At 39.6% G+C, this 24,048-nt stretch overlaps 2 protein-coding genes across 3 annotated transcripts in view; one reads left to right on the top strand and one right to left on the bottom strand.

The window, feature by feature from the left end:
• Positions 1–24,048, top strand: part of AMMECR1 (AMMECR nuclear protein 1) — an 81,498-nt gene that overhangs the window by 13,582 nt on the left and 43,868 nt on the right. The window contains exon 2 of one of the 2 annotated variants that reach the window (XM_035541416.2): positions 23,083–23,193. The exons of the other annotated variant lie outside the window; for it this stretch is intronic. Coding sequence (XP_035397309.1) covers positions 23,083–23,193 — 111 coding nt within the window. The remainder of the gene's footprint in view (positions 1–23,082; positions 23,194–24,048) is intronic. 2 annotated transcript variants of the gene reach the window in all.
• Positions 5,876–24,048, bottom strand: part of TMEM164 (transmembrane protein 164) — a 112,118-nt gene continuing 93,945 nt past the window's right edge. The window contains exon 8 of the mRNA XM_035541415.2: positions 5,876–6,016. The gene's annotated coding sequence lies outside the window, so the exon portion shown is untranslated. The remainder of the gene's footprint in view (positions 6,017–24,048) is intronic.

Genomic DNA, 24,048 nt, shown 5'->3' with positions numbered 1-24,048 from the left:
CAGCTAACAAAATGGATTTTGATTTGCACAGCAGTTCATGACAGAAAAAAAAAAAAAAAGAGCAGTTTAGGAGAGGTTCTCAGAAAGGGATTAATGAGGAGATGAAGTTACAGGCTCACCCTGACCTGTCTGGGAAAGCTGGGGCTTGCAGGTTTACTTGGAGATGTCAGAAGACTTAAAATTGATAGGTTTTAAACTTGCGGTATGTGAACCTCTCCAAAGCTGGTTTTTATGTTGTTGTTTGTTTGTTTTTGTTTTATCTTGCTTTTTAACGAAAGCTGGTAGGTGATGGTCGCTTCCACAGCTGATAATGTTTTACTGTTTACCCATGTTTTTAAATGGTTTTTCGGTTTTTGTTCATGCCAGCATCCCAGGTTTCCTCCATCAGCTGAAAGATGGCCACTGTTGCTTGTGTTTTGGGCTTGGATGCAGTTGGGGGACTGGTAACCTGTAAGGAGCTAAGATGGGAAATGATGGTCAAGGGAAGAGCTTGGCCTTGCACCATGTGATAAACTGCTGACAGAGTAGTGATTTTTGTTCCTGAAACATATCTGCTGTTAGAGAGGTGGAATATGCCACCTCTCTGTGGCATATGATGTGGGGCAGAGCTCAGTGCTATCGATGGAGTGGATGTTGTACTGGTAGCTGTAGCTGAGCCACTAGAGTATGTAAGCCCCTGCTTTGGTTTCCAGTAGGACTTCCTGATCACAGAAAAAAAAGTATTTGCTGCCAGGTTTGGTGAGTAACAATTGCATTCTGGAGTCTGGTCTCAGAGTGGGACAGCAGTAGAATTCTTCCACTTTGGAAGAGGTGAAAATAGGAGGCCTGGAACCTTGAGGCAATGTGCTGAGAAGTCCAAGAAAGAACAACTTAGACCTCTCTTTTCAAGGAATTTATAGCTGTTCTTTCATAATCCTTTAAAAGCCATCTACTGTTATAAGTGTTTTGATTTTTTTTGAAAATAAATAGGCAGTAGAGGTGGTTGAATCTTTCATCTTCTGGTATAAAGGTTCATCATCAATGCTTTGGCCTTTAGAAAATTCATTGACTAACCAGTGCACAGATTTAATGACAACAAAATAATATTGCCCTTTAGGAGTTATGGTTGTGTGGCATCCCCTCATGGAAAGGGAGTTGTAGGGGTCCCTTTGGTAGTATACCAAATAGCTATCTTTAACAAAACTAGCAATTTTATATATTTTTCTGACAGTGTTGTAGCATACAGTATTTTCAGAGAACTCCAGTACTACTTTTGAAAGGCTATATATATTTTGCTGGTGCACAATGTAGTAATGGTTTTGTGATTGCTTCAGAAACGTTGTGTAATTTGCAAAGTTAATGTGGATATGTAGTTAGTTTTTTTGCTTTCATAAAGTGGGATCTAGTGGAGAAAAACAAAACATGAACCTGCAGGTTTTAATGCAGCAAAATGAAAATGCATCCTGGTTATTTTCCACTGTTTCCAGGCTGATGGGATGCTTTTTGAAATTCAGTTTTGACATTTGAAGGGATCTTACTGAAGATGTTCTGTACGTAGTTATGAAATAGTGATTGTATCTCATGTACTTGAGGGGATATTTCATTATAGAAGTACTTGAGCTTTGTTGTGGAAATACTGGGGTTTCTTTCTTTGAGGTCTTCCAGAATTATCGTTTGCTTTAGTGTTGTTGAATAGCTTTCTTATGCAGTGTGCTGTATCCAGTGAGTCACTTGAATAATGTGATAGAATTGGACTGTAGTTTCATAATCTTTTTAAGCCAGTATATGGTGGGGCTGCTGCTGAAAGAAGGAATCAGACTTCCCTTATGTACCAAATCTATTGCAAGCACAATTAATGGTGCACCTGGTTTGCTGGATCAGGTAACTAATAGGAGTTAAACTCAACTTTTGGATAAGATTGCACGTCCGTGGCAAACAAAAGATGTTCATGTGTACAACGCCCTCACTTCTTCTACTTTCATTGATCACTGCATGCTTGCTGTGCTGTTTCTGCTTGATAAGTCAGCAATAGATACTGCTGCCTTTTGTTAGGCTGTTTTTTTTGATGAGTTGTAAGACTTTTTGCTGAGCCTTTTAGCATGGTAAATGTCAGAGCGGGCTTAAGGGATTGGGTCTTCCCACGTAGGGGATAGGACCCTTGCAGCCAGTCATTATATTGATTTTAGGCTGCCAAGAACTGCAGCTTAAGTTGCTTTAACCTGGCTTTGTTTTCTGCTCTGAGAACACAGCTACTGTTCTCCTGGTTGAGATGAGTAGCTTGCTATTGTCTATGGCAGCATTAAGGTATCAGTGGAGAGGAATATTTGTGATTCTCATTTTTTTTGTTTGTTGTTTTTTTGGACTCACCTCTGATTTTTTCAGCTTTGGGCAACATCAGCAGGTAGATTGGTGCCTGTGAGTACATCCAGAAGCTATGGAGGAAGAAGCAATCACATATGACAAACTTTCTCTTGTGTATCTGCAGTTGGTGGCGTTGCCAGTTTTTTGCCCTACATCGGACTCCCTAGTCATCGGAACAAAGCTTGCAAGCTCAGATATAAGGCTAAACAAGGTTATGCTTTTTTTTTTCCTGGGTTCATCTGAGTCCATCACGGTGCTCTTAAGCACGTGGTTGCAAACAGTGGAATATATAGCAAACCTGCGTGTTGTCATTTTAAAATGGTGACGTTTGCCAGGAGCCTGCATTGTGTAGCAGGGGAATGTGCTGCCTGTCGCAGAGAGCCTTGAGCCCCTTTTGGGTGGCTGGAGACCACGTTTTACAAGTTTTTAACAGGTGGTCCTGATTGACCCCTTCCATAAAACTTGAGCGTTCAACTCAGGTATCCAGTGGACCCCCTAGATGAATGCAGGAATTCAGAGTGATACGTAAGCTCGTATCAGCTGGGAGGAAGAGCTGTGGTCTTGCTAGGATTCTCATTTACAGAAGCTGTGCATACTCTTTCCCAATGGACTGTGTATGTCTGTGCGTAGTGATCTGATCCTTTATCACTTACCAGGAATAGAAATCACATTTGCTTTTCTCCAGTGCTGGTCTCTTGTGGGCAGTGGCATTACGATGGCAACCCATGGCCTAGCAGTTCTTCAGTTTCAGGTCTGGAACTTTACTGTAAGCATCTGGTCCAGGTGAGTGAGCAATGTCTAACTGGTCTGGTCAGCATAATGCCTCCTCTGTATTTAGTTCAAACTGACTTAGGTCTTGTGATCTATATGCTACAGAAATGCGTGTAGAAGTCTCCCCAGCTGCTTCACCAGTAAAGACCAGTACCGAGTGTTCAGTGAGCTCCTCTGCATCATCCCTGTATCCATTTTGCACCTTTTCTCTCCACAAGAGCCCACTGTTTTTTCTAGCTGGTTTCCTGCTTTTGAGATAGTTAACTAACTTTGCAAGGTGCTAACCAAACATTTTTCATTCTTTTTCCTGTTTACTTTTGACCTACTATGTGTTTTATGATTTCTTCTGTTCTCATTAGGCAAGCTTTCTGTTTTCAAAAGCATTCTGTCTCTCTAAGATGCTCTCCTTAACTTCCCTATGGAGCCACACAGGGTGTGGGATTTTCTTGCTGGGGTTGAAGTATTTTGACTGCTTTGTTTTCCCTTCTAACTGTGGTGAATGTTTTACCTGCTCTTTTAATACAGTGGTGAATGTTTTACTTGAACTTTTAATACAGTATGTTGTGTGCTTTGGATTTTCTTGGGGGGTGCTTTTTTGTCTTTAACAGCCTCCAAGCTGTTGCAGTCTTTTTGCTTTTTGGATTGCTCCTTTTCAGGTTTTTCTTTGTTTTGTGGGGGAGTGGGTTGGGAGGATTACTAATTGTTTTTTTTTTTACACTGTTCCCTTTCTTGAAATTGAATATCCACGTGCCATTTTTTTGCCTACTGTATTCTACTACAGTATTGAAATATGATTGTATTGCAGGTACAGTTACAGAGCAGCTTTTCTATCAATGTCCTTTACTTAGGTCCTGTGTACCACTCAAAACCGAACCATTACTTAATACTAATAAAATAAAACCTCTAGTTTTCAAAACCTCTAGTTTTCATTCAAATGAGGCACAGAGCCCTCTTTATACCAGGAGATGTCGATTGTCCACCATTATTATGAGTCCTAAATTTGCAACTATCTGGTCTCTGTGAACTGGTAGCGCAGTTGATCGGACGTCTTTATTATTTGATTACGGACTTGTACTACAAGAATGTCATTGTTTTTCTCTTCTCCTGTAATGCTTTATGCCATTAAACATGTATGTGTTTCACATACAGTGCCATTCCTCACCTGCATGTTGTCTTTCCTTCCTGTTGAAATTGCTGAGTGCCTGGTATCTTCCCAGTGTTGTGCCGTATCGATTTGTCCTCCCTCCACCCAGCCTTGGAGATGGCTGTTACATTGAGGGTGTCAGGTGAGGCCAAGCATTTGGTCTTCCTGTGTGTTACTTCGGAAACACCTAGCAGTGGAGTGGAAGTGTTCATGAGTTCCCAAACTCTTATTAGCATGTCAGTCAGGGTGACTCTGTATGAGTAATGTACATGCTTAACGAGTTCTTCCTGTTCCCATCGTGCCTAAATCCTTGCTCTTTGTATCACTGACTTCCTATTTTGGCTTCTTTCTCAGGCCTTGCATGTGGTCTGACAGCATTTCAAAAAATACCACAATGAAAATCCTATTTATTGGTCTTCTGCCTGACCTGAGCTTTCTCTCCAAAGCATCTATAATATGCTTCCTTACACAGTGGACCCCATGCACTACTGTTTCCTTTGCTGAATCGCTAAGTAGTCAGTGCAGATGCCCTGTGAGGTTTCTACCTTTGCATCTGACAGGCAGCGTGCCAGCTGATGGTCAGATGCCACAGGCACAGCTAGCTGTGTGTCTAGTCGAGTCATCCAATACCCCAGCCTACTTCTTCTTAGCCTTTAAGCCTGTCTGCTGCAAGGACGATCCCTGGTTCAACAGGACACAGTAATATCAGCTGGGGGGTAGACTGCTTCTAAGAGATTAGCTCTGAGCCAACCTCTGACCACATGAGATGGCAAAATCCATGATGAGGCATGAAGCAGAAAACAAGTAGGCGACACTGAAAGCACTTTTTTCAGTGGCATTGCTAGTTACAGACTGTAAAAGTGCAGTGAGGTTCATATGAAGTGTGTCTTTTTTACTGTTCAGGTTTGTTCTCCTGTCATAAAAGCATAACCCTAAACTTGTCAGTCTTGAGATACAAAAAGTGCATTTTTTGAATGAAATTTGCTGTATTGTGGACAGCGTCTCTGTATCTGTGTGAACTTGTCAAAGAACAGATGGCCCCAGTGAGGATCTGTTCATCCCTGTCTCCCAGGGTTGGCCAGTGACAGGTACTTCTGGGAGGTATAAGACCAGGGGAAACCTGTAAAAATGTTGCTGTATCCAGCTCAAGGGTTACCTATACTAGAGCTAGTGTCTTTGTGTTTGTTTGTAGTCTAATTGTATTGCCAGTGATACCACATAGTAACCAGTGTGACAGTTGCTCAGAAGATGGTGTGTCTGTTACCTGTCTTGATATCTGAGAGTAACTAAGACTATGTGCTAAAAAATGAGATCTGTTAGATATGTTGGTTCTCTGTATTCCTGCATCTTTCTGTCACTAACTGTAGTTTATCCCTCTTCCACAGGGACCAGTGACTGGTCATCTGGCCTGTCACTATCACACTTCTCTGCTGCCTAAATGCTAACTGCTTTTTCTCTTGAGGGGTTTAACTGGTTGGAGTGGTTATACTACATTATGAGCAGTTCTGTTATGTCTTGTACCTTGCTGCTTTGCCTAATCTGCTAAAGCAGCAATGTGTCTGAAAGTTCCTCTGCTTTTTCTAGCGATATCATCTGGTTTAATAAAAGTATATTTAAAAAAAAAAAATCTTCTGTTCCTTTTTTTTAAGTTGTACTGCATATGTTTCTTCTTGTGGGGTGCAGATGTCAGCAGTCATCATCCTCGCTCGTTTTCTCTGCTTTAGCCTCTTCTTCCTTGTGCTGATGTCCCTGCGTGTGCTTCTGCACAATGAAACAGAGCAGAGAAATGAACTTAGTCTAAGTTAATATGCCAAAAAAAAGATAGATAGATACATTTTTAACCAGATCAGTTCCCCAGTCACAAATATTTGTTCCAGAACAAGAAAGAAGGCTATGTGTCTGGGGATGGAAACATTGGGTGAGGCTGCTCTTTCTTAGGCAGCGGCTCTGATCTTCACTGTTACTCAACCATCTATGCAGTCATTTCTGATTTTAGGGGTGGAAAGACATTGCGAGATCATCTAGTTCCTCTCAGGGCTATCTCTGTATCGTACACCTGTGCTGAGCAACAGATGTCTGTCTTGCTGGTATTAAAACCATCCAATCTCCTGAGCAGCCATTACTTTCAACCCAGTGAGAACTCTGGTTTTGAATTATCTTTGTTGTTAGCAAGTCTTTTCTGTGAGGAAAATAACAATGTCTTCAGACTCTAGCAGTGTATGTAGACTGCTTTTGAACCACTCTCTTGTTGGTTAAATTACCTGGTGAAGCTCAATACAAACAGTGCCTTGATTTGATAGTAATTCTTGTGACCCAGATTAATTTGTTCCAGCTGTAGAGTTAGTGAAGTCTGAATTAGAGGGCAAATTCAAAATCTGCTGAGGCTTGTTTTTAGCTTGCCTTATCATGAGCTTCCTAAAACTGGTACCAAAATAACCTAATGTTTACTATGTCTTCCAAATTATACATTTTAAAAATGTTCAAGTGTGCTCTATTTTAGCTTCTTATTGTGCGGTTCCCAGTGTTTGAAGTGTCTTGCAAGCTACTATTGCACAGTGGACCTCTAGGTAAAAATAAATTTTCTCATTTATTTTAACATGAACAAGGATCAATGACTTTTAACTGAATAGTTTTGAATGTTTGGCAGAATCGCAATTTGTCCTTCCAGCTGACACCTTAGCATATCCATTTTGTAACATACTAGTGCTATAAAAAAATCCTGTGGGGTTCCAGTTTTTTCTTAGGTTTCTTTAAATATTTCTCATTCTTTTGAACTGAGTTCCGCTTAAGCAGAAGAGCATTAGCTTCTCTTTTCACAGACTTGGCATATGATCAGCTATTGGCATTTTTTTGTTCATCTCTTTCTGCTTGTGTCTCTAGGTGTTCGTATGTGTCAGCGTGCTTCGTATATCTGGCAAATAATGGGAAGCATTTGAAAGGTCCAAATGGATACCGTTATGAACGTATGTCTAGTGCTTTTGTGTGTATGAAGTGTGTGAATTATTAACAAAGTTCTTTTCTGTAACAAGTTGCATATGTTTCTGCCTGCTTCTGCTCATTCATGTAATATTTTGAAAGAACAGCGTGTCTCACGGTTAGCTGAAGTACACTAAAACACAAGTTATGAATCGTCTCTAGTCGGAGAATCCCAGTTGTATCTCTAATACAATTTTGTGTAAGGGTTTAGTAATTACAGTTCCTGGTTTTCATCAGATGTCATGACTAACTGCTTCAGGAACATTACATCAGAATTAAAAATAGAAAAACCAGCATCCCAGTTGCTAATGGTCACTGGCAGTTTGGACAAAACTGTCAAGTAATCAGAAGGAAAAAAATCAGTATCTTTGTGGGCAATCAGAACAGACTTTATTTTAAGGTAGTACATGCAGACTCTAAAGGTGGGAGCTCTGTTTTAAGCTGCTGTCTGAAATCTGTACAAAACAATACTCTTTGGCACTTGATTTGTAATTAATATGCAGTGACTACCTGTGAGCATGCTGGAAATGGTCTCTGGATTCACCTGCTCCCTTGTAAGACTGGAAATGACAAAGTGGAGCTAAACTTTCAGACTTTTAATGCCCAAAGAATGCTGCTTCTCTAACTTTTAAAACAGATCTAAAGTTTGAATCATACTGCTAATGACAGAAGGGGAAATGTACGCTAGCACCTCACAGCTAATGTTCGTTGCGTTATTTCTAGTGACATGGAAAGAAAGAAAGAATCTAGGAGCTGCAAGTATTCTTATCCAATGCATTTAGCATCGTCTTTACAGGGAAGTAGTCCTGGGGGACTTAAGCAACTTTCCAAAACATTTTGAATATGATGTTCTTAAGGCATTGGGTTTGGGATATATTTGACTTAATGGAATTTTAGGAAAGGATTTTCCTGAATCTTTTGAAAGGTTTCATTGGGGAAAAATAACTGACAATTTGAAGGAAAGTGCTTTCAGCGCAAATATTTGATCTCAATTCCAGTTTATAAGTAGAATAATCATAAACTCTACGTAAGATCTCTTGTGGTACTGTAATTGTTTTGATTTTGACTTGCAAAACTGCCAATTACGTGTTTTAGGATGGCTGCTGCATTCTTTAAAGAGTTTCACTCTAACATTAATATCTCTACTTCAGGATACTTGTTCTTCCTCGATAGTAAACCGCATAGTATCACTGGGAGGAGGTTAATTGAACGCTTGTTAATTTGTTAACTTATCTGTCAGTCTGAGAGTTTTGAGGTGCAAAGTAATTTTTAGATATGGGAGCAGCATATCGTTTTAAGTTGCTCAGTTTCTTTGAAAACTGGGTGGGGAGGTAACTGAGGCCTATCCACTTGGAAACACCTAAAATATAGCCAACGTTGTTTTGATGCAAACTGTGTATTGAATCAAATGCAGCATTTTCGTGGTTTGCCTCTCTGCTTCTACAAATTGTTTTCTGGGTATGAGAAAGGTAGGAGTAGCTAAGGAGAAAATACCAGCTTTGCTTTAATAGTTTTTGTGAATTGAAGTGTAAGAAACCTGTAGTTGCAGTGTATAATACAAAGTTAGAGTTCATTAAGGGAAGTATAATGTATGACTAATAATACAAAGCAAAGGAAGCAAAATTATACTTCTTGGGAATATTTAAATGTGCCCCATAGAAAGTCATAATCAGGTGAGTGCAGACTCTGAAGTAATAACTTTTTAATAATTTGTAAGGACACTGAATTGATTTATTAACTTCATAGTTATAAAGTCTGATCTTCTGTTCTGGTTCATAATTGTGCAATTGGGGGAAGAAACTTGCTTAAGTAGGTCAGAGCATAAATGTGAACAGTTTTATAATGTTAACATACATATTGTTATATAATTGTATTAAATGTTACAAATTACGGTGTCTTAATAACCTATAATACATTGACACTTATTGGAGTCTGTAGACTCTAGAGCAAAAGCTTATCTGAAGGTGCACCCCTTGCTGTGGGTGTGTTGAGTAAGCATGTGCACGCTCTTGAAAGGCTAAGCAGCACTTTGATAAGAGGAGCTAAATTTTCATATTGGCGTTCTAAAACTCAAAATCCACCTTTTCGTAATGGCAATAACTTAAACTGAGTTTTTGGGACCACGCTGAGTGCTCCAAATGTTTTAATCAAAATGAGTGTTCCAGGATCTCTGAGAGCAAACAGGGAGCCATTTAGAGAGAAGGGCCTCAACCCAAACAGACTTGTAGTGGGCACGTGGCATAAAATACCTCCAATGTTACTTTATTTCCTCTTCCTCCTCTTCAAAAGCTGGTCACCAGGGGAGATAGGCTTAAGTATGAAAAAGATGGCGGGAGGCAGGAAGGACCAAAAAGCCAAAGGAGATAGGAGAAGGGGCGGGGAAAAGAAACAAAGGCGCAAAAGATGCTCTGAATATGGAAATGTAGAAACCAGCCCAATGGGCACAATGACTTTTAAAGCCTAATGAGTTTGGAGTCTGATGGAGAGAGAAGTAAACACTTGAACTATCGGTTCCCAAATAAGCCATTGGTTTTTAAACTTGCATATACGAATGTTATTTGGCATTGAGGATACGTGAGTGCAACTGCTTCCTGTAAGGAGCTACATAAAAATGAGCTGCTGTGGCTTCTGTGTTAGTGCCACTCTTCTCATCACCTTTTCCTTGAGCAGTGGCAACAGTGGACGTTGCTGCTGGATTTCTCTAGTGTTCATTGAATAAATTCTGGTTTGGGTCGCTTATTTCTATTATTCCTATACCTTCTCCCATCTCGAACTGTATGAGGCTGGTGCTGGTCTGAGGGGCGCCACATGGTTACGACCCTGTTAAGAAACATCGTACAGTGAGCAATTGCTGTGGTAGTGCTTCATAAGAGCCGGAATCGACTAGGTCAAGTGCTAAGCTATCCTATCTGCTCTCATGCGTGGTGCTGTGCCGCTCAGATAAGCACACTTGTCTGGAAGCAGCTCAGGGATGCGTCCCCTGAAGCTGCAGTGCTCCCTCTGGACCTGTTTGGGGGGGCTTGTAGGCACCTTGCATGGAAGGGGTGTGTAAAGCAGTGCCCCTTTGGGGGGAGAAGGGGGCAAAATTCATTGTCTAGTGACTTATGTTGTTAAAATGGAGATAACTTTTCTGTTTGTTTCTGAGGTTCCATGTGTTCAGCCTGCTGGTCTGGGCTTGGATAGGATTAGCAAAAGTTCACAAGACAGAAGGCTAACACTACTAGTCAGAGGTAAATATGGAGGAGCAGGGATTGTGGTGTGGGCGATCACAGAAAGTATTGTGATAACACCCTGCTGAGGAGCCTTGGCATCACAGTCGCTGTGTTTTAAAGAGGATGTAAACCCTTGTCCCATTCTGGTAGTTCCTTTTTATTTCCGTAACTTCTGTTATTTAGGGCTCACTGACTTGTTCTGCTCAGCATTCAGAGGAAGATAAAAGATTCTTTCACCGCTATTCCTTCTCCTCCACAGTCTTCCAGAGGAATTAGGAATTTTCAATTTTATTTCTCCCTCACTTTTTTCTCCTGATGTCTACTCTGAAGTCATGTTCTCCTCCCTTTTTTTGTGTGTGGGTAACGGCTTCGTGCCACTGTTCTTCATCGTTGCAAAGACTATTTGAAATTGGAAATGACTAATGGTTTCCCTGTTGCACGCATGATTCTGACAAGAAATAGTAAACACGAGGGCTGTGTTAACACTGTTGCTAAGATTGGCAGCCAAGGTGCTGGAATAACCTTGTGATGTTGCATTGGCTAATACTTGGGTCATATTTGGAAAGCTGTCTACACAGCTGTATGGGCTAGAACTGTTTCTAAGGTTTGATTTTTAAAAACAGAGCAGAAAAACCCACTGTGCTGTATTGGGAGCTCAGGCCCTGAACCGTATGCTTTCTAAGGGCAAGGAAGTTTCTCTTCTCTTGCCTATACTTTTTGTCCTAACTGCATAAGATCTGTGTTGGATCCTAAGTTAAATTTCATCCTAATGTTTTGGAAATACAAATGGCTTTAGTGGCTGAAGGACAGCCTTAAGGGACTGATGTTCTGGAGATACCCAGTTCTAGGTGACTTAATTTAACTTGATGACTTAGCAACTATCCAGATGTATAAACTTGACGTTTGCTAATGGAGTTGTAAAACTGCTTGATGGATCTGGGAGTTGTTGGTGGTAGAAAGCTGCAGCTGGAACATAGTTAAAGCAGTGGAATTTGAAGCAGTATGAGTTGATTAACCGGTATATCCTTCTGGTTAGCGTGTGTGTGCTTGGCTGTATGTTTGTGCAAACACCATGACAAATCAGTCCCTCGTACAAACTCAGTTTATGCGCAGTCCGGTTTGTCATTATGGAAATTTGGGGAAGAAACATTCTGTTTAGAGGAAAATTCACGTCTTACCCTAAAAACAGACGTATAGACTTGAAGATGCATCAGTAACCCCTAGGCAACACTGCAAACAATTGGATGGGTGACCTGCATGGAAGGTGCCATCCCCAGGAATTTCCAGGAGCTCTGTGGCCCGGAGCTGCTGCAGCATAAGTGAGTAGTTTTTGGCACCATTACAGTGCTGAAGAGCATCTCTGTTTTGAATACAATGGTTTTTAAATTTGTTTCCTGAAAATGCAGTTATATGGTGCTGCAAATAATTATTTATTATAATTTATTTAATTAATTATTATAATTATTATTAAATGATAAATTATTGAAAATAGTAATTATTTCAAATACACTTTCGGGCTCTAAGACAGAGGTGCATAAACCTGGCTTTGTTCTGAGCAGTTCTTCTCTGTCTGCATAGAACCTAACTTTTGCTGCTGGTTTTGTTTCTCTGTGGAACTGCAAATCTTCAAATTTTTTTTTAGCAGTACTAAATAAGCCCGCATAATCAACTTGTGTGATTTCTTAGTAGTTCTGGATTTTGTTACATATAAATATTTATTTTAGCAAAGTGAACAGAGAACTTAAAAACATGTCATAGAAACTCGATTCATTTCATGAAGTTGGTGGATTGTCTTATGAGAGCTGGAGGGAAAAGGTGCAAAAGACTTACTCTGTCACTATGTAGTAGTGTCTGATGGAGAGTTGTCCATTTGGACATACGTAAATGTTCTCCATGCCTCCCCACCCCATAAGTTGTTACTTGTACCTTTTTCTTTTTTGGAGTGCTGCCCATATTGCCTCAATTTGTATAATGGTAGCATACAAAAACAACAGCACTGTTCGTTCAGCTGAATGAACAAACATATCACCTGATTGTATATGTGAATTTCTATCAATCTTTTTCTATTTTTAATTTAAGTTGGTGAAATCATTTCAATTTTAATAAATTGAATGCAACTTTAATTATGGTCTTGTAGGTTCACTTTAGAAAATGACCTGCCATTAAGCGCTCATCTTTATTTTTAACCCTGATTATGCTGTTGTTTAAACTAGATTTTCTTAAAATAGTAGCTGCTTGCTGACCCTCCTTAAGATTAGCTGCTTAGATAAGCAGAACTTGCTAACAAATTCACACCTAGCAGTTCAAGTTTTGATTGCAAGGCTGATCTCTCTGGGGCATGTAATGATTTCAGGAAAACCACCAAATCTGTGAAATCCATTATATGGGTAAAGAAATCTCCAAATGATTTTCTGAAGCACAGGAGTGTAAAGAGTTGCTAATTTAAGCATTCAGTGCTGACAATGACTGAAAGAATATGCTGTGCTCTCAGAAGTACTTTAACTTTTTCAGTAATTCTATAGGTTTTTAAAGTAGAAATTTGCATCTATCATCTGAAGCTGGTATGTTGTGATGTTTTGTCTTTGGATCATTGTGTTTTGGCAGTAATGAACCTTCTTCGTTGACTGAGTGTGTTGAGGGACTAATGCAGCATAGTCTGTTTTTAAGAATCTCAGTGTATTTCCCCAGGAGGAAGAAGCATGTTAGCACAGACTAAATTACCTCCTGTTAGGGGAAATGTTTTTTCAGACGTGTCCCAGTCTTTTGGAATTTTGCTAGAGGAGATGATTATTCTGGTAAAGTGTGTGTGTGTGTCTGTAACTGGGCACAGGCAGAATAATGGATTTCAGACACTTTACTCAGCAGCTAATTCTTTTTCCTATTGTGTAAAAGTAGTCAAGCAAGTAGTGTTTTGTTGTTTTTTAATCTCATGTCAAAATATGTGTTAAGTAGCACTGTAGTGGAAAAACTAGCTTTTAGTTTGCATCTAGGCTAACTGGGCCGAAGGAGAAACTATACAAGTCTTTAAGGCGTGTTAATTCTAGGGGAAAAAAGGGACAAAAATTACCCTTTGAGGGGCTTTTATATTGGTGTTCAGGATAGGAAAGATATCCATGGACTTCTTCAATTTTTCACGTTAGAGCCTACTTTGAGTTTGTAGTTCAAAGTGCTGAGGAAACTGGCTTCTATTCTTGATTCAGAAAGAGCTTAGCTCTGAAGGAAGCCTTGAATAGTACCTTGAACCTCGCTGAAGCTACTCAGTTGTATTGTTTTAAGCAATACAATGGTTTCTGATCTTTAGAATATGGATAATGTTACTCATATCTCTGTTCATTTCTGTAATACCACTACATAGAAATAAATGGGCAGAAGCTTTCAAGATGAAAGTGCTTTTTCTTGTATGTTTTGGTTTTGATCCTGGAGGTTTGTAAGGACAGTCATCTGTCCCACAATTTAAAAGAGAGTTTCATGTGTGAATTGTCCCTTTGTTATTTTAGGTTGCATCATACAGAATCAAAAAATGAGTCTGCAGTAAACATCAGGAGGACATTTGGTCTAGTCTCTTATTACAGGGCAGAATCAAATATATTTACAGTATTCCTGACAGTGGTCTGTTTGTGAAGGCCTTTAAGATACACTGATGGTGGCACTTGCATATCTTTCTAGGCAGTCAATCCCAGAAATCATGTTTCTTAGCGTTAAGATTTTTAAAGTTAATACCTACCTTGAATTTTTCCTGCCATAATTGAATCCTTTCACTTCTGGAACTATCCAACAAGGATATAGGGAACAGATTGTTTTCATTGCCTTTGCAAAAAGCCTTTTTCGTATTTGATAGCTCTTAGATGTCTACTTAGACTCTTCTTCCTTAGCCTAAACCCCGGTCTTTTCCATCTCTTCCTAGCTCACAGCTAGCAGATCTCTGGTGGCTCTTCTAGATGCTTCTCTTAGTCAACGCCTTTCTTGGAGTGTTATTCCAAAACCTTGTCCTTTCTGATGGCTTGGGCCTTATCAGTGCCTTGCTGCTTTTGTTTGTGGTGGTGCACCCTCACCTTAAAACTATTAGAGAGCCTCTAAAGGAGGGCTACAAAGATGGTGAAGGGTCTGGAGGGGAAGACGTGTGAGGAGCAGCTGAGGTCCCTTGGATTGTTCAGCCCCGAGCAGAGCAGGCCGAGGGGAGGCCTCATGGTGGCCTGCAGCTCCCTCACGAGGGGAGCGGAGGGGCAGGCGCTGAGCTCTGCTCTCTGGGGACAGCGACAGGACCCAGCGGAATGACATGGGGCTGGGACAGGGGAGGGTCAGGCTGGGTGTTAGGGAAAGGTTCTGCACCCAGAGGTGGTTGGGCACTGGGACGGGCTCCCCAGGGACGTGGTCACAGCACCAAGCTGCCAGAGCTCAAGGAGCATTTGGACAATGCTCTCAGACACAGGGTCTGATGTCTGTGTGGAGCCAGGGGTTAGACTCGATGATCCTTGTGGGTCCCTTCCAACCAAGGATATTCTGTGATTCCGTGATTTCCCATTTGACCTCCTATACAGGCCCAATGTTCAATGTTAGAAATGCTCTAAGTTCACTAGTTACTACGTTATCTATTCCTATTGTTAATTGTATTATTCCTGTCTGAATGTAAAACTTCACTTGTTAAATCATGTTCTGTAGCGTTCCCTTCTTTCTCTTGCCATACAGGTCTTCAGTGTGACAAGATCTTAATTTTTGCAGCGTGTGTCCTTGTGGTGCAAGTTTATTAAGTGCATTCTTTCCAGTCACTCAGACGCTTGATGAAAACATTGACTAAGACAAGACACGAGCAATACCAAATGCAGGATATGTTTCTGTAGAGCACAGCTTGGTAAAGAGCTCTGTTTTTATGGTGAACTCCACTGGTGCACGGTTTTGACCCTGTTTTGTAGATGAGTCATCTGGACCATGTTTAGCTATCTTACTTAAAAGACAGCGTCAAAAAGCCGTACTAAAATCAAAATACGTTTTAATTCTCCCTTTAAGGCAAGGCCTGTTAGAGAAGGCAAGTTTGTTTTGGCATGAAATGGATAACAGCCAAACTTGACAAGTGTATTTTCTTGTTTTGTAGGAATTTTTCTTTCAGTATTTTTCTAGGAATCAGAGCTCGTTTTGCTGAAATAAACAAAAGCATCCTAAAATTCACACAGCCAAAGAAGAAGTATCACTTTTTTTGTCTTCTCTAGGTTTTAAATTTTCTCTCTTGCTGTGTCCTGGCATCTCATCCCTTGATTACACATTCTCGAAGACAACTATTTTAGTTCTGGGATTGCTTCAGTTACTTTAAAGTTAAAGCTTAGCTGTATTTAGCTGGTCCGAGGTATTTAAAAACAATCTAATTTGCTTGAACGGTGTCTTTTCCTATTCTAGCCAACTTTTTTTTTTTTTTTTCCTGGCTGGTATTAGCTGTATTGGTCCAACAATTATAGGTGATGTGGGTTGTGGTGGTTTTGTTTGTTTGTTCTTTACCATTCTCCCTTCTTCCCCTTTGAAGGCTCCTGAACTCTTGTGTTTTCATGGTCACTCTCACTTCAGATTTTTTTTTCCAAGTGGGAAGAGATAGTGAGGAAATTATTGGAATGAAATCTAGGTCTTCTCAATTTGTTTTCCACACCCTCTGAGTTTAAAAACAAACAACAACAAAAGAATAGGAGGGAAAGGAGCCACCAGCATGCTGGAAGAGCTTCCTTGACTTTCTTGTGTCTTACCAGATTTCTTCCAGCATAGATCTGGTAAGCCAAAATGTCCTTGGAGCACACTGTGTACTTTTATGATTCTCTTCCAGAAAGGCGCCCACCAGCTTTTTGTTGTAATTGTCTAGCTCCATAATATCATCCATCAAGTTTTCCCTTTCATCACAAACTAGATACTTTCAACATATCTACCCTCCCCGTGCCTTGAAGTGTATGTGCAGATGCCCTTGATAAAGCTATCAGTGTGTGTGCATGCACCCACCTCCTTCATTATTAAGCTATATTCTCTTATATTGAGTAATGTGAATTAGTTCATTGAATTGTGGCATGTGGAAATGCCAAAGCCTGGAGAATAACAAAGCTTAGATTGCATCGGTGAGTAGGGAGACTGCTTTGTGTGATTCTGAATAAGGCATTGGTTGTGCGAGGGATCTCAACTGACTGTTCTGATGATAGACTTTGTCTTTTTGTTCTAGTTTGAAACATTATTACATGACTGTTCAGCATTCTTATCAGTTTTAGTGTGATTCTGAATAAGACAGAAAAAGTTTTAACTTAAAAAAAAAAAAATCAAATGTCTGGAATTCAGGAATTGTTCATTTTTTCACTTTTGTGAAACAGAAAGGAAACCACTGCCTTTGCAACTTCGCTTGTTTAGAGCACTTCTTGGGAGTGCTGTGCTTGGAGCTGATTAGAAGCACTCTGGTCCCACAAAGGGATCACTATTCTGAATTTTTAAGTGTCTGATCCTACAGCCTTGGATGTCAGTAATACTAGACCTGTAAAGACTTTATTCCCTTCCTTGTTACAAAAGTTGATAGGTTAAATAGCTATTATTAAAATGTCTGTCTAAATACCATGAGCTCTCAGCTCATGAAGTTAAATTCTTTTCACTTCCAAGTCCTATGAGTTTTCTATTACTTGAGAATCTTCAAGTGAAATAAAAAAAGATAAGTCCTCACTCAACTTTCATAAAGGTAGAGAAATATTTTTGATTTGTTACCTTTCCTTTCCCCCCTTTTTCCTTCCTTCCTTCCCCCCCCTTCTTTTTCTGCCTATCCATAACAAAGAGGAGAAACTTTTCATACTGCTTCTAATGGTACAAGAAAAGACCCACGTATTCATGCTTTTTGCCTCTTCCACCTTCCAAATTAAAGAATCCCTTCCCTTTTCTATTAAAACTACTGGTAAATAAAAGTCAGCTTGTATCCAGTGTTGCTTTATATTAAAATAATGTATTTTTAACAGTGCTAACTACACAGTGCCAGCATGCTGACTCTGACTGTGATAGCTGATTACTAAAATAGCTTGCACACTTTTACTTTCAGTTGAAGTATTTTCAGTAACGTATCATAGCAAGTAGGTCACTAATTTTTTTAGGGGATTTTTATTGTGAAACATTAACGAGAAATATGCTTGGGGCATTGGGTAAGCATGGTATGTAAGAGAATACTTTGATGCTTTCTTTTGATATTTATATAGGTTTAAACCTTGTAACCTTCATGTATGGTTCATAAGTTCTCTACAAGTTGTAACAGATCAATGGTCAATTGAAGTACGGGGCTGTCCCAGTTTCTTCATTAACAAAAAAGGCGTAAAAGTAGCTGAAGTGACACATGGGGCAGGACTCTGGGTGACCCATGCTCTTGTGCTTCAGCCACACGTTTTCTGGCTAGCCTGTCAGGTCAGTGGTTAGGATAAGTAGGATATTGGATACATGCATATGTTTTAGTCCATCAAGGAGATGACATCTCTTTCTTATTACAATTGTGTATGGCCCTTCTGATGACTGCAATTTTATATTAAAAAAAAAAAAAAGGCAGTATTACTTTAAGCTTTTATGGTGTTGCAACTGTCTCTTTAATTCAGTTTCCCAACTGAAAGTAGGGGAAAAACAATATACCATCAGCTGTTATAGCAGCCCACAGCAAATAATTGAAACAGTTGTCTGCTTTGCAAGATCTATTTAGATTAGAGCTGGGCAAGACTTTTCAATAAATAGTAAATTAGGCAATGACTGGATGGAAAGTTTTATCATCTCCAGGTCACTTGTGAGTTTGCTGACACCAGTAAGCAGCTTTAGATGGAAATATTTTTTCAGTGTCTACACCCCCAAACACAAAATAAAGAGCCTTATGAAAGAGGAACAATTAGGACATTTACAGAATTTTCTTAGAGTCTAGGTTTGTTCTCTTCTGCCTCTGTACACTCTGAAGCCTCTTCCACCAGTTTTCAGGTACTGGGTTTTCAGGGTGCTTTGCCCGACTTCTGTTGTTAGCTCTGGCAGGAGGGTATGTCAGAGGTAGCTGGCACTGTGGTGAGAAGCTGGGTAACCCATCAGACAAGGACGTTTCCAAGTCTCTTGGTTCAAGAGGGCTCACTCCCAAGCCCAGAGCTGTTTTGCTTTTTAATAAGATGCTTCGCCCTGAATTGAGTAAGAGGATGACATGAAGCTGATTGTTAGAGCCCTCGCAGGCAAGTGCAGCATCTGTTTTAATGAATGTTTCAAAAAAAAACACAACCAAAAAATTCGTATGAGGGAGGGAGGGATCCTGAGCCAGAAAGGCGAGAGCGTTCCACCCCAATGTACTCTAGCATTCATGTGGGATATGTGGGCTCCAGCTTCTTTAGGCAAAAAGACGACCCAGATCTCCAGCATGTGATGCATATCCTACGTGGCTGGATGAAAGGGACTCCTGAGTATCACGTCTGCATCCTCTTCTGCTTTTACTGAAGTTTTTCACTTCTGTTGTTTTTCTTTCAAGTGCCTGGAGGTGCAGGCTTTCATTTCAGGTCTAACAAGATGTTGCTCATAAAAAAAAAAAATAAAAAAAAAATAAGAGGAAAATAAGTGTTTTTTTCAAGTTGAAAAGTTACATATTTACTCAGCTGTTCTTGATGTTGATATCTGGAGTTTGGCACTGTACTGCAAACCTGAGATCTGAGGGATCTGAGGCTGCTAAATGGCAAGTTTATTTGTGGATTTTTACTGGCTTTAAAACACAAGAAGAGCAGTGGAGGCTTGAAGAAAAGAGGCAAACAGCTGAAACCAAGGATGCCAATAAAAAGCAGAAGAACGCTACTAAAAAGAAAGACATTCTTTGCATAGCTTGTCTGTTTCTATGAGCAGGTTTTCTGTTGTCTTTGTTTAGTGTAAGAACAGAAATGCTTTGTAAGGTTGTGAATGACAGACTTGGATGTGTATTAGTCTGTGAGACTAGATCCTAAAATGTAGTAGTCAGTGTTTCTAGTTCAGAGATGGAAGCACTAATGTGGGTAAAAGACCCTCCCTCCTCTGTAATACAGTTCTGGACAGTGATCTTCAAGATGGTGAATTGAAACTGGAAAAAGGTGTAGAGAGCTGTGATGGTCAGAATGGGAAGAACCCGCTTAAGGGGAAACTGAATGAACGTGACCTCTTTAGCTCAGCACAGTGAAGGCTGATATGTTCTTTCTGTAAATGCTTCAGGGAATAATAACCAGGAAGGGAATTGAACTCCTTAAGCTAAAGGACAAGGCTAGTACAAGAATAGCTAGGTACGAGCTGACAGGGAATATGTTTTGGCAGGAAATTGGAGTATTTTCAGAGGTCTTGAACTTCAATGATGTTTCAAGGCAAATTTCTAATTTTTCATTTTGGGTTTTTTTGTCCCATTATTTCTTGAGCTTTTTAAGATAAAGAATATAGATCATTTATGAACAAAATTATATAATGTAATTATTCCTTATGATAGTAGGAGCCCTGAAGGTCTCTTTTGGCCTTATTTCGTGAATTTTAAGAGTTAAAATCCTCTTGGGTCACTGACTTCTCTGAACCTTTGGTCCATATTATGCTTTGAAGATGTCTGTGAAGGTAATTAGGAAAAGTAGTTCTGTTCAGTAGGCTTAAATCTTACATGCAGACATGCTGACACCTTTAGTAGCTCTTGGGGAACATGGAGGCATGACTGGGGGAAGCAGCAACTGAAATATTGGAAAAATATCTCAAGTCAGATTTTTGTGTTGTTTAGCATGTGTAGCTAGCTACCAGTGATGGTTTGTTTAGCCAATGGATAGAGGTTTAAATTCAGTATGATTTGTATGTTCATGTTACTAGTAGTAGTACAAATATACAGCTATATAACCTTTACTTTTTCTTTTTGTATTCGTTGACAAGAACCTTCAAAGCACATGCAAATGTTTCAACAATCTATTTGACATTCATTTGGTGGTCTCAGCACATTTTCTGATATTTTGTCCTTTTAAAGTAGCAGTAATGAGGCTATCCTAGAAGGAATTCCATTTTGACAAGAAAGTAAATGCATGTATGTTTCTCTGAATTATAGCACTGCTAAGTGTATTACAAGTAATAAATCTCATAATCCAAAGATAAAGGTCAAGAGAATAATCCTGAGGTCCGATTTGAATCCTACTGAGGCTTGCTTCTCTGAAGTGGGAAAAAGGCTTTTTCAGTACCATAGCAATCTACTAATTTTGTTGGTACCATTTAGGTGAACTGGGATACATTTCTTGAAAATGTTAGTCAAGTGCTGCTTGATGATCTGAGTGGAGAAGTCATAGTGTTACATTCTGTGTTACGCTAAATGGGAGGTAGGAGTCCCTCTGGGCTTTATGCTCGTTGTTTTTTTTTTTTTTTTATCAGAGAATCATAGAGCACTCCAAGTTGGAAGGGGCCCACAAGGGTCATCAAGTCCTGTGTTTTTTTGTTTCATTCTCAAAAAAAAAAAAAAAAGCAACAAGAAATGAAAGTAAATCCAAAAGAAAGATACGCCTCAAGCTTCCTCTTCCCTTCATTGTCCTTGAAAGAAGGGAACTTGCCCAGTTTAATCAAATAAAGGAGGAAGTTGCTCTACCAGCAGGCAATAATGTGCTTGGGAAAGTTGTGAAAGGACCGGATGCTGCTGCACTGGTGCAGCAGAGATTGAGAGGCGTGTGTGTGTGTTCTCCCTGCCGTGTGATGAAGACCTTGTGCCACACCAGAGAAAGCGAATGGGATGAAAGGAGAAAAGGGAGTATGCGCTATGGGATGAAGTGGGAGTCCAATGACACACACGTCCATATGTGTATGCCTCCAGTACAGTTACATCTGTCTGGGTCTCACTGTCCAGTGATTGACGCAGTTGTGCAGTGACTGAGCTTCTCAGATATTAAAGCTCTTAGCCTTGGTATAACGTAAGAAACTTAGCATGGCTGGAAAAGGAGGTTCTCTGTTTCACAAACTACAGAGAAACTTTTTTTGTTGTTTTTTTTACTGGTCATTGAAAAGGAGTCAGACAAGACATAATTACCAAAGGCTGATTTATAGTTCAGTGTTGTTAATCTTGCTCGTTACTTGCCACTGATAGTAGTAACAGATAAAGATTATTTTTCTTTTTTTTTTTTGGATGTAGTCCACTTGTCTTTTTTAATCTATCTGTGCTTCTGGATCTGCTCCCCTCCTTAAAGGCACACATGGTAATTACATTTGCTTTGTAATCTCCTCTTCTCAGATGCTAGCCTGAGATAGATTAACTCATGTTAGACATCTTGATCTTCATAGCAATGACTGTGGGCTGTATGGTAAGGACACTATGGAGAGAAAAAAGCTATAAAGAGAAACGAGGCATATTCAGCATGGTGGCTTGTACATGCACAAAATGCTGGTGAGCAGTGCCTAATCAGGTAGGTTTGGAGAGAGTCAAGCATCCTTAAGTGTCTGAGATGGTTGCAGGTGTTCTAAATGTCAGTAGTGCACCTTGCTTCTGTCAGCCTTTGTGCAGCATGGCTCTGGCCTTCATACCATGAGTGATGCATGTTTATGCCTGAAAAGCCTTCTCACAAAAACTAAAACCAGATTTAAGGGGAAGGAGCTGAAGGCAGGTTTGTTCTGCAGAAACATGGCCCTACTTGTGATCAAGAGTACTGTGTCAAAAAATAAGAAGTCATTTCAGTATTCTTAAGCCTACTAGTAAGAGAAAGTGCAGGTGTGTTTGTGTAATTCACTTTGATTTGTCTACTTTCTGGAAAACATATATATAGAGAGATTTTGTGTACATGTATGTTCATATGCTTTTCTTCTCTATACACACCTGTTTGTCTCAGGATTACAAATCTTAGAGCTGAGAGGACTGCTTATCCAGGAGCTGTGTGCAATTCCTTGAGAAATTCATGTTTGTGTAGCTTTCTGATGTTTGTGTATTGATACAATGCTACAGAAATATAATGAAAACTTTGGTCCCAGAAAGTTGACTGATTCCTTTTTCACTTAGTTTCTGGATTAATACAAAACTGTTTGTTAACAGAAATATTTCTTTGCAATGGTCACACTTATATTATGGTAATGTATACAGCTTACTAGGGGTTTTGCTCCACTCCTGTTTGTTTGAGATTCTTAAATGCTGACTGTAGGTGACGTGGGATTCATGGAAAGAATATCCTTTGTTCAGGTAGTCCTTTAAGTTTGGAGAGTGTTCCTAAACTTGCGTGTCTTCCAAGGATTTCTGGTAGTTTCTTGTCCACAGTGTTAAAGACAAAAGTGTGTTCAGGTGGAGGGCTGGTTAATGTGTCACAGGTATTCTTCTCTTCTGTTAAAGGTTCTTTATTTATAGATGTCTAAGGAGAGGCTTTTCCCATTCTCAAGAGAAGGCTAACTGGTAACAGTGCAAGACATTGAGTGTATTGTGTGTGCTACCAAGCAGAATTTCGTTCTGGCTATTAAGTATTCTACTAGTCTTACTTCCTGCTACTTTATGTGAGCAACGTCTCTATAGCAGGCAAAAGAATGGCAAAGTACATTTCTAAATGCTGTGCCCCCCTCAGATACAGTTACTTTAGACATTTGGCTTCCCCTTGCTCAAAAAGGAAGAGCACAGTTGCTGAAATTCCATACTGACTGTCAATATTGCTTATGTGATCATGTCTCTTTTTTTTCTTCTCTTCCCTAAAACAGCCCACTGTTTGTAACGTGGAAGATTGGTCGAGATAAACGATTGCGTGGATGCATAGGTACTTTTTCCGCCATGAACCTGCATTCAGGACTCAGGGAGTACACGCTTACTAGGTAAGATTTTGTTTCCTGCAGCCTTGACTTAAGTATTTAAATACTCTATTGGGGAGTTGATAGGTGTGTTTTGGTTTGTTTTTTTTTTTGGCTGTGTCACTGTACTGATCAATGAAAACTTCTATCTCCCTTTGATGCTAAACATCATTGTCTGGTTATTTGACTACTGATGCCATGGGATTATGGTTTCATTTAAACCATAACTTGATCCTTTGTATTATTTTTACTGGTTTAGAAAACTACTCTCCAGTAGCTTATTGTAACTGACTGTTGTAGTATTTTTTTTTTTTCCCAGTGCTCAGACAAATTTTAAGCTTAATAGTTAATGTGAGGGCAGAAGACCAGAAAGTCAGATTTTGGGATTATCCTATTCACGCTTCTAAAACAGCAGGTATTCTCACCTCTTCTCCATCAGGTGCTTCCAATCAGCTGCAGTTAATTTAATGCTACAAATTTCCATTACATGTTACTCTTCAGATACATCCCAGCCCCTGAGTGGGAAGCTTCTGGATGAGGGAGGTAAGTGATGATAATCCTTCACTCCCTGGCAGCATAATCCTTGATTTTTTTTTTTTGATATAAACCTAAATTCATTCACCTTAATATTGTTCCATTTTCTTTGCATAGAGTGAAAACTAATCAGTTTATTACTAGAGCTAGTAGCAAGCTTTCTACTTTAAGTTTATTTTCTAAAGAATCAATGGAATTTTGTCCACTCAGTTATAATAGACTGTTTATGGTGCTTTAAAATAGAAACTATAATCAGGCATGTAAAGACCTCTAAAATTATCATCACTTAAAATAAGTGGTGCCTCCAGATCAGTTTAGATTGGAGGCTTTCCTCTATTATGGGAT

This window comes from Cygnus atratus, chromosome 13, assembly GCF_013377495.2.
Source record: "Cygnus atratus isolate AKBS03 ecotype Queensland, Australia chromosome 13, CAtr_DNAZoo_HiC_assembly, whole genome shotgun sequence".
In the NCBI taxonomy this organism is placed as follows: domain Eukaryota; kingdom Metazoa; phylum Chordata; class Aves; order Anseriformes; family Anatidae; genus Cygnus; species Cygnus atratus.
The sequence above is the reverse complement of the archived record's forward strand: the minus strand, read 5'-3'. Positions and strand labels throughout refer to the sequence as shown.